Source organism: Sinocyclocheilus anshuiensis, unplaced genomic scaffold (genome assembly GCF_001515605.1).
Source record: "Sinocyclocheilus anshuiensis isolate Anshui unplaced genomic scaffold, SAMN03320099.WGS_v1.1 scaffold389, whole genome shotgun sequence".
NCBI lineage: Eukaryota > Metazoa > Chordata > Actinopteri > Cypriniformes > Cyprinidae > Sinocyclocheilus > Sinocyclocheilus anshuiensis.
Genome location: NW_015536494.1, coordinates 4,043 through 15,241, shown reverse-complemented (window position 1 = coordinate 15,241; position 11,199 = coordinate 4,043). Strand labels below are relative to the sequence as shown.

General features: G+C 35.7%; 1 protein-coding gene across 1 annotated transcript; it reads right to left on the bottom strand.

Moving 5' to 3' along the window:
* Positions 1-915: 915 nt before the first annotated feature.
* On the bottom strand, positions 916-8,043 carry LOC107686587 (sodium channel subunit beta-1-like). Its single transcript, XM_016483657.1, has 5 exons — positions 8,016-8,043; positions 7,357-7,523; positions 4,116-4,353; positions 2,558-2,699; positions 916-1,434 (listed from the first exon to the last, which is right to left on the bottom strand). The coding sequence occupies exons 1-5, from the start codon at positions 8,041-8,043 to the stop codon at positions 1,404-1,406; spliced, it is 606 nt and encodes a 201-aa protein (XP_016339143.1). The 3' UTR covers positions 916-1,403.
* Positions 8,044-11,199: the final 3,156 nt, after the last annotated feature.

The window sequence follows — 11,199 nt, the reverse complement described above, 5'->3', positions numbered from 1 at the left end:
TAACAGGAGCAAAGGAAGCAAAGTTTCTTTACTTTAGCAAAGGAAAACCAGTCTCCTCTTGGCTTATATCGAAATCCTCCGACATTCTTCTTTACAAATCCTCGTTTTGTACTTCTAATTAGTGACCGTTGTTTTGTTATGATCTCTCCCCTGCGCTTCCGCGTGCGTCACTTCTGAGCGGCGCATGCGCAAAGCTGACCTCATACGTCATCCGCCTGGAGCTGTTTCCGTGTAGGACTGTCGTCTGAAAGAAGAAAGTCATATACACCTAGGATGACTTGAGGGTGAGTAATTTGTGGACTAATTTTCATTTTTGGGTGAACTAACCCTTTAATAGTTGTTGGCATTCGCTATGTAAGGTTAATCACAGTCCCCAACTGCCAAACATGAGATGTTATGATTTCTCTATATATTAGAGGTGTAACGGTACACAAATATCAGGCTCGGCAAGTACTTCGGTTTTGAAGTCATGATGTCATGAGCAATTTTACTCAACGTAACGCTGCTCTTTTTAATAAACAGTGCTTTACTGAACAAACCAGACAGTTCTGTTAGGAAAAAAAATCGTGACGCACTTTATGGTTTTGTTCTAAAGAAGGGAAGAAATTTGAAGTGCTTCCTCTTTTGGAACATATTTTAGCAAAATGTATATTTTGGTCAGAATGATTGCACTGTCACGCTGTCTGTTTGTCATTTACAGATTAAGATGTAAGTTATGCTGATGTAAACAGGTCTTCAATGCCTTAAACAACACATCTTGACAGACGAGTTAGTTTGAAGCTCTCAATTTTAAGAATTTTCGCTACAAATATGTGTACCGTTACACTCCTAATATATATAGGCTATAACTAAGTTTATATTTTATTATTTTTCTATTTATTGATATGTATTTTTGATCTTTAAATAATGATATAAATAGATATGTTTTCACATATTCTATTTGACAGTTCTTATGTTTTTTTTTTTCTCTCTGACTCAGTAAATATACTAGTGATTTTTATACACATTATAATATGTTGTGATGTCCTCTGGCTCAGTAGATATACTGTGGTGACAGTTTTATCCAAGTAAAGCTGAGTTTTCATTATGTGGAAACCGCAAAGATATGTTAAAAGCTCAAACACGTATGTACAAGTCAAGTTCAGTGTTCTGTTCAGCGTTACAGATTCATGCTTGAACCAATGAATGCATCATTCATTCGTTAACCTCAAAGTTGTCATCTAGAGCCTTAAAACAAAACATTTCCTTTTTATGTAATGTGTGACTGTGTGTTTCCCTGATGGTTTAGAATGGCGGTTCTGTCACAGTCGTACACAAAGGTCAAAACAGCGGCCCTGCGGTTTCACAGAGAGCCGGTGAGGGTGACCGAGGAGGCCATTGGTGATGCCATGATGGACAGAGCGTCAAGCTTTTGGCTTGAGACTTTTTTTGGTCCTGAAATGAAAAAAAAGGCAGATTGTTAAGCTGATTTGTAATTCAGAAAAGTCCAGATGTGACCATAATAGTTACATTTAACTAACCCACCTGTGTTATTCTGCCACCGCTACACCTGCAGAATTATCTTTGCTCTCCGAGGTTATAACTAAATATTCCGCCCTAAGAGAACGGAAGGAGGGAAAGAAAGGCAGAAGGGACAGAAAAGGTAATGAAGAAAAGAACAGCAACGAGAACTTGAAAGGTTTTGAGAACAGCAGCTTGCAGAAAATTATAGATCTGTTTAAGATTGAGGGAAATATAGTTTTGAAGGAAGAAAAGCAGTGAAACTAGAGGTGGAAATGTAAATGTTTTTTTTTTTTATCCATAAAATTTATGTTTTAAGGTTTTCGGTGCATGTTTATTAGCTTTGAACCCAGCTTTTCACTTCACAAGATTTTAATTAATGGACTGGAGTCTTGTAGATTATTGTGATGTTTTTATCAGCTGTTTGTGCTCTCATTCTGACGGCACCCATTCACTGCAGAGGATCCATTTGTGAGTAAGTGATGTAATGCTAAATTTCTCAAAATCTGTTCCGATGAAGAAACTCATCTCATCTACATCCTGGATGGCCTGAGGGTGAGTACATTTTCAGTAAGTTTTCATTTTTGGGTGAACTTTTCCTTTAAAAACAATGGTTTTCTCAGCATTGCCACAGAAGCACCAATTTTGGTTCCCCAAAGAACCTTTCAGAGAAACGTTTCTTGGTGTGAAGAACATTTAAAAAATCTAAAGAGCATTTTTCCATTATGAAGAATCATTTGTGGAATGGAAAGTTTCCATGGATATTAAAGGTTCTTCATTTGAACCATTGATGCCAATAAATAACTTTTATTTTTAAGAGTGTATAAGCTATATGCTAAGTTAGCTAAATTAACTTTTACCATATGAACTCTACAGACTTTCTTGTCTGTTTAGGGTGGTATACAAATACACCCTTCAATATGTTTCGTCCATATTTCCTGTTTTAATAGGACATCCCTAAAGGTCCCCTAACAAGGCAGACAGGTGTTTGTTATTAAGGAAGAGCAAAGAGAATGGAAGTCTGAGGAAAATGGAAATGTGAAGACATGTGACTCACTCGCTCTCTCTCAGAGCTTCCTCTCCAGCTGCTGCGATCTTCCTGTAACAGTAGACCATCTCCACCACCAGCCATAACTGCAGCCCGATAATGGACACGTACATCATGATCTCAGATAAGATGGACGCTATGCCTCGTGTAGCTGGGGGTGAGTGAGAAAAAAATTCTCTATATTAGGCTTTTCTATACCTTTCACATTTTCATATAATAACACCTTATATGATTACTTTTGATTCACTACTCTTTTAATTTTGATCAAAAATGATAGAAGTATTTGTGCAGGTTTCAGCACTGTCAGTATTATGTAAGATCTCATAATGTTCAGTGGTGACGTCAGTGCTGATGTGGGCCTGACTCAGCCCCTGACTGGAAGTTAAAGATACTTCTAGCTGAATAATCACTGTCAGCATACATGACATGATGGCTTTGTCCAAGTGGACAGACATGTTCTCAGCTGAAGCATCAAACTGGACATGTGGCCCTTCAGATTTCTAAGAAGCTGATTTTGAAAAATTGCAATTTGATAATTTGTCTATTTTACATTGTATTAAAAGGGGGAAGTGTTTGTCCAAAATACTCTACATCTTCTTGATTTTTCCCCATAAAACACAAAATGAGATATGTTGCTAAATGAATTGCCTTGTGATTACTGGCTATCAAACTGTCTAAAATTGTTCATTAGAGTGGGAGTTTTTGAATTCTTATATTTAAGCTATTAAGCTATTATATTTACATTTTTATATATTATTATTATATATTACATATTATACTTTATTTAGAACATTTTATATTAGTTAGTTGCCATGGCTAATTTAGTTCAATTTTTAAGCTAATAATTATATTTGATTGTATTTTAGCTTTATTTCAATTGTCAAATATTATATTTAATAGACTTAGTTTTTGTTTTAGTTAACAATAACAACACTGTTGACTACTTGACTAATGGGACATGATTTTATACACGAGTTTTTTTAATAATTTGCAATTGACTATTTATTTATTCTGTTGTCCTGCACATTTCCTATTTTTCTGAGCATAGATAGTTTTTTTTCTTTTGTCGTGTTTTAGCTTGCTTTATCTTCTTTTATCATGTTTTATCTTGAGAAAAAGCTCAGGCAAAAAAAGTATAATGTTGCATCAATCCACATCAATCCACAATAGAAATATTGTAAACATTTTTTTTTTCATCTAAATAACTCTGGGCAAATAAAATATGTACATTAGATTTTTAAAGATCCCTGCTCTCAAACAGATAAGCATTGGTGAGTCAAAGACAGCAATGATGAACGCCTTGATGCTGCTGCTATGACAACACTTTGCTTTCAGGGCCGTGTAAAGGCAGTGACAGTGTCCTTGCTTTTGACATTTCAAAGGCATTTCTATTCAGTGTTGACTCATCTTTCTTTATGGACACACCCTTGAGTTCCTTTCAAGGATGAATTAAGGATATTGTCAGGCTAATGATGTTGTCACCGCCTTACTTTGATTTGTGTCTGTTTGCATTTGGTTCCTCTCATGTAAATTTCCTTATTCCCACTGTCTGTTTTAATGAACATACCTTTGCCTACTACATTGATGGAGATAAACGTGGTGGCACTGGTGCGGTACTCGTAATTGGAGAATACAAGGGTGCGGTCGAAGAAACATCGATAGGTGCCGGTGTCATTGAAGGTGACGTTAAGGATGTAAATTGAGCCATCCTGCACATCACGAGTTTTTTTACTGCCGTTCCAGGCTAGACGTTCATCGAAGCGGTCATCCATTATGTAGCCTGTCATGTCTGCATAACTGTAGATCTAATTGTAAGAAAAAAGAGCTCTTATTAGCTTGTGAGACTGCTATGACAAATAACCAGTGTGAAGGACACAGTATCTATGCAGCACCCAAAAATTCTCCAGTACTTTGTGTCTCTAAAAATAGCTGTTAAAAAGGCACAAGGTCAGTAGTTGACTGTTGTTTTTGTCTGTATTTTATAGTGATGTGTCGTTCAATTTGAACGAATCTTTAATATGACTCTGGAACATCGAGTTGTCTCAGCGAGGGATTCGTTCATTTCGTGTTGACTGCATATGCGCAACATCCTATTGGTTCTTTACAGGAAACAGAAATGATTAGTTCACCTCTCGAATCTTCGGGTTGGGGTTCGAGTCATTCGTTCATCCCGTGACAACCCCATAGACTAGAGGCTATGCAGCCTGTACCGAAAAGAGAAATGATTAGTTCACCTCCCGAGTCTTCGAGTCTGAGTCGTTCGTTTTAGCAGTATCGGATACAGAAATTAGTTAATAATTCCCAAACTTCCTTACAAACATGCGCGTAGTCATTTTTTTAACTCTTACAGTTACGTGATGTGTTTATGATCTCAAATTTTTTTTTATTTCTTACAAGTTAATTACAACAACGAACGACTCCGATCGGGAGGTGAGGTAAACTAACAAGACTGCATAGCCTGAAGCAATGAATTAATCATTTCTTTTTCTCATAATTTGGCCTTGGTTTATAGTTTTTTCTTATTCGAAATGTGATCAATGTCGCGTAAGTAGATGTGTTGGGGAATTTGGCTATTAACGTTTAACATTTTATATGATCTCAAATTTTTTTTTATTTCTTACAAGTTAATTACAACAACGAACGACTCCGATCGGGAGGTGAGGTAAACTAACAAGACTGCATAGCCTGAAGCAATTAATTAATCATTTCTTTTTCTCATAATTTGGCCTTGGTTTATAGTTTTTTCTTATTCGAAATGTGATCAATGTAGATGTGTTGGGGAATTTGGCTATTAACGTTTAACATTTTAATTATATTCTGCTGAAATGAACGAAATTAATGAAATTACTTGAAAAAAAGATTGGTTCATTTTGATGAACGAGATTCAAAGATCTGAGTCAGTAAAATGATCGGAACTTCCCATCACTAATATTTTACTCTACACTGCCCCCTGTCTACAGAAGAGCACCATCAGTTTAAAGGGATAGATTACCTAGAAATGAAAATTCTGTACGAGTTTCTTTCTTCTGCGAAATACAAAAGAAGATATTTTGAAGAATGCTGGTAACCAAATAGTATGGAACAAAAATACTATGTAAGTCAAATGCTACTGTTTTGTCAACTGTTTGTTACCAACATTCTACAAAATATCTTCTTTTGTGTTCAACAGAAAAATAAACTTTTACAGGTTTGGAACAACTTGATGGTGAGTAAATGATTACAGAATTTTTATTTTGGGTAAACTTTCCCTTTAATGGTCTTGGAAAAGCTGTAAATGGCATGTGTGTCACGTATGTGTTCGTGTTTAGTTCCTATTTGTCCTTCCAGTTCCTTTTCCCATTATTAGTAATCACCTGTTCCTTGTTATTAGTTATCCTCATCATCTGTCTGCCCTTCATTATCTGCCCTATTTGAGTTCGAGCCCGTCCTGTTCTCCCTTGTCTGGAATTGTTCATGTCAACCTTGCTACGTGTGTTTTTCTGTTTCCTTTTGATTAGTAAAATTCTCCTACTTCTCCTCGCTCCTTTGCTCCACGCTCCTACACAGCAGCAGTTCCGTGACAATGTGATTTGTCAATTTTAGTTTTTCAAAGTAATGTAAATTAGTAAAATATATTTTTTATATCATAAAAAATTATAAAAACAATATATTAATATAATAAAAATAATAAAAAAAGAGTGTTTTGGTCTTTTCTAAAACAGTTCATAGGCTAGATGGTGTTCTTGCACTGAAAAAAAATTGGTGTAGGAGTTACTTATATAATTTATAATAATTTCAATAATTTTTTACACAATAAATTGTTAGTAAATTGCATTAATATTTACAAAAACAACAGAAAGTAACACATTGAATTAAAATAGATTTTTCAAGTAGAAAGACTGAAATATTATTTTCTTGTAATATGTAGTCCAGTTATCTTTGTTTTATTTGCATGAATCATTGTTACAGTGTAGAAGAGTGCAACATTCAACAGGGATTACATTTTTTACATTTATACTTTATTACATTTAATTATCTATGAAATGATTTTATAAATCCTTATCCAGTAGTGTGGAGAGGTCATGGAACTGAATTGGATAAAAAATGTAGAAACCCTGAAAATAGAATTTGCTTTGCATTACTTTTAATATGCCAATAATTTCACATTTTTAATGAAATTGTTTATATTAAATATTAAATAATATTATAAAGTGTATAAGTAGCAGCTAATTGTTCTAATGGCAAAGGACTTAAACTGCCTTCCTTGTGAAGTGTCCACATATTCCGCTCGGGAATATTCCTTGCTGAAAATGGTGTGCAGTAATTCACTTCTGACCACAAAGACCATCATAAAAAATGCATGATCTTGGCTTTGCATAAAAATGCAACAGGTTTAGATCTGCTTTGGGGTTTAGAATTTTTTTTTTTTTTACCATTTACCATTATTTTGTGCATTTTTCACGCAGGCACACGGCTGTACTATAGCTCTTGGAGAAAAAAAGGGGTTTAAAAAAGCAACTGCATGATGCAATTAATTTAGGCAATGCATCATGGTCCCCTATATAGTTGTCCATTCACTGTACAGAAAATACTAATTCTGTGGACAAGTGACCGATTTCAGGAAGTGAAACGAAGTGACGAAACCGGAAGTGACGAACTGCAAGCTTTGAATGCTTATATCTTCTAAATGCGAATTTTGTCACTGTTTTAGAGCACACTGCCTTATAGATAACCTTAAGACTAACATTGATACTAACACCCAAAAAACTTTCATTTTGATTTCATGGGTACTTTAAGCTGTAATGCATGGTCTTTGGTCTCATACTTACGTATGCAAATTCACTCTCGCCTTTGGCCATGAACCACCAGTCCACTGTGGCAGAGGCCAGTACTTCTCCTCTCATCTTGCAAGAGATACAGCCTAATTTGAAGCCTCGACCCATCACTGCCTCTGTGTCGGAGTCCACCTCCACACATGCCCCATGGCAGAGCCAAGCTACAGGAAGAACAAAACATTAAATGACAGAAACATCTGCTTGACTTCATAAAACACTCTATTAAGTCTTAACGATGCCCACTTTTTTGTTTTGAACTGACAGGCATTAGTATGTCTAAATCTTCTCTTTTTATTTATTTTTTTCATGCGTTCCCATTTTTTTGGAATTATGCATGCTGGCTTTTTTAGTTAAAGGCAGAGCATTTTCTTGCAAGCTTTATTTCTACTCATGAAAACTGACTGTGCATTAAAATAGTTCAAATTATCTGTGATCTCAGAGCACAGTATTTGCTTTGTATTTTTATTTTTTTGTCCTAACAGAAAAAAAGCTTTGAGGGGAAATAAATTGTTAGCGGTGAGCTATGATCCTTTTTTCGAGTCATTAATCTATTTTCATATATAGATGCAAGTCTCTATATATGCCAGGAAGTCGCAAACACTAGCAAAAAATAACACACCTGATATTCCAAGTATCTTTCTCTCACACTTCACCCTGCAGTTTCCACAGAGACATCTGCATCGTTCTCAACCAATGATCTTTTTGTAATTCTGACCTCTGGAGAAGTATTTATATATGTGCAATGAGATGAGGGACAGGAAACATCGCACACACATCAATCACAGCTACAGATTTACATTATTAACTAGAGTCATCCTGCCGGACTTTCTGCGATTTAGATTTTTTACTTCACTGTAATACTCAGGAAAACAACATTTACAATTTGCTTTTGATGGCTGAGAGGAAAGGAGGAAGGAGAAAAAGAGTAAACATTTTAGCCACATAAACTGGAAGACAAGAGAGGAAGAAAACGAGAGAGAGAAAGAGGGAGACAAGAGTTAAACGTTTTCAGCGTTACATCCATCACATCACTGATCATCATTGACAGATTATTGATTTATTGGCTTCTGATTGGCTGCGGGGAGGAAGAAGAAGGGTAGATTGGGAGGAAAGACAATTATCATCATAGATATCCTACAGTTTTGGAGGAAAAGGGAGGAAGGGTATATAAACATGCTGACACACTCCTACAAACAAGCAAACCAATAAATGGCTGAGATATAAATTTGATACTTAAAAAAAAAACACTACAAACTGCAATTAATTAATTTAATGAGGCATCACACCTTTTTAATGTACAGTATGTCAGTGGATTTCAATTTTGAGATTTGCTAAAGATTCCACCCAGGTAACAAAAATATATTCTAAGAACGTTTTGCTAATGTTCCTATTAAGTTATATAAACGTTATTTCTGAATGTTCTCTTTTTAATGAGAGTATCCTTTTTTAAATGTGACCCTGGACCACAAAACCAATTTTTCAAATTTGAGATTTATACATCATCCGAAAGCTGAATAAATAATCTTTCCATTGATGTATGGTTTGTTATATGATAGGACAGGATAGGAATATTTGGCTGAGATACAACTATTTGAAAATCTGGAATCTGAGGGTGCAAAAAAATCTAGATGTTGAGAAAATCGCCTTTAAAGTTGTCCAAATGAAGTCCTTAGCAATGCATATTACTAATCAAAAATTAAGTTTTAATATATTTACAGTAGGAAATGTACAAAATATCTTCATGGAACATGATCTTTCCTTAATATCCTAATGATTTTTGGCATAAAAGAAAAATCTATAATTTTGACCCATACAATGTATTTTTGGCTATTGCTACAAATATCCCCGTGCAACTTAAGACTGGTTTTGTGGTCCAGGGTCACAAATGTTTTTTAAAAAATTCTTCTAGGTTATGCAGCCGTTAGAGAAAACAGTAAGGGAACTTTCTTTTTGAGAACATTATGAGAACGTTAGTTTTGAATGTTCTCTGGGCGTTCTGAAACAAGTAGTAACGTTTAAAAAAACGTTAAAGAATTCAACTAAAATGTTTCAGAAAAAACATTGTATAACCATTGTAAAAAAACAAACAAAAAAAAAAAACATGTATAAATAACGTTTTTTGTGTGCTAATGTTTTGAGAATTTCATTAAAGACCAGATAATCAGATAACATTCTATTAATGTCACTGAAGGAACGTTTGTTCATAACTTTGAGAGTCTTACTGGAACAATTAGCCAAAGTTCTTAGAACATTCCCTGTTACTTGGGCATTTAACAGTGATTTCAGTCTATTATTGTTTTTAACGATTAACTGCGCAATAGAATGTTTTCTTTCTTTTGACGTGCATACAAGTGTAACGCTTATTGGAAAAGAAAAAATGTAGAATGAGGACTTTGCATCAGTTGTTGATTAGATTTTGAGGTGTGAGCATCGCACTCAAAAGTGAATGTGAGCTTGCAGTCGATTGCAAGAAAATGTAGAGGGGTTTAAGCAGAATGATTGGAGAAGTACGACATGCGTCACAAAAAGATCAATAACATGCATTTACAAAACAGATGAAGGGTGAATTTTGATTTCATGCTGACTTTAGATGACCGCAAAAAAGATCTGGGGATTTTTAGGAATCGAAATAGGCAGATACATCAACGAACACTATAAAGTGTGGGATGGAAGGAGACATTGCCCTTTAAAAGCAAAGGAGGGACAGTATATGCACAATAAGATGATCTCACATCTGTCAAAAATTCCCTTCTACACTTCTATCAGTCACTGCAGCGGAAGGGAGTTATTACATAACCTCTTTTTACAGATTATGCAATTTATTCCAGATTAGACTGCACAATGGCCGCTTAATCCTGGGACAGAATTAATGCATTAAAGAGTTGAATTAAGCGCTTTTAACAACTCCTTCATGATGCATTTTTGGACGGAAATGTGAGAGACCAACACTTTTGCAAATGCTTTTACCCACAGCAACTTTTCATTCAAGGAAACATTTGATCAGTTCATGCATTTCCTGGGAATTGAGCCCATGACCTTGGTGTTATTTGCTCTACTGTGGTGCAATGAGACATACAAAGATATAGAAGAAAAAGCCTTTTGAGAGCTGATTCAGGCTTTCTACATGAAAACAAGCAGCCGGGGACAACGTTTCCATGCCAGCCAGCAGTCTCAAACTATAGCAGTGACATATACAGTCTGGCCTCTTGGGAAATGGCAAAGATATGTGACAAACACAGAGCTCCAGGGTAGAGACTTTCCATAGAAACAAGGGCTCTTTGATATGTCGCCCAATATGTGATATCATGTTGGCCAGTATTTTAGTCAGTGTGGTCTAACAATCGTCCTATTGAATCCACATGTTCTCATATCCATCCACTCCAGTTTTTAATCTTAATCGAATCTCTAAAATGAATCCACAATGAGCGATTCTATTGGTGACCCATGGTCAAGGGTAAATGGCAAACAGCAGTGATATTTCCCCAGGCGACTAGATCTAATGACAAAGCCTGTTCTTTTTTACCACTAAAACGGAAGTTTTTCCGCATCCATTCTTGAAACTGGGATGACGGGTGGGCTGCGCTGCAGTTTCTCTTTTCCTCATGCAATTGCCATTTCCTCAACTTCTCAGTGTAACTGATGTGAGCTTTAAGTATTAAACCAGCAAGAGACATCGTTCATACATTATGTCCTTGTGTGCCCTTGCCCAGATTTAGCATTCATGTTCTCTGCGCCCTCCCCCACCATCTCATCCTCTTTCTGAAGCGCGCATTCAAACACACCTTTTCTCATACACACGTCAGTTATCCACAGTGCCAGACCAGTGCGTGCACAAAA

Excerpts from the sequence above, each read along its gene's own strand:
- LOC107686587 (XM_016483657.1), bottom strand. The coding sequence starts at position 8,043 with ATGCAGATGTCTCTGTGGAAACTGCAGG. Across the intron at positions 7,524-8,015 it reads GTCTCTGTGGAAACTGCAGG|CTTGGCTCTGCCATGGGGCA; the intron begins GTGAAGTGTGAG and ends TTCTTCCTGTAG. Across the intron at positions 1,435-2,557 it reads GAAGCTCTGAGAGAGAGCGA|GACCAAAAAAAGTCTCAAGC; the intron begins GTGAGTCACATG and ends TTTTCATTTCAG.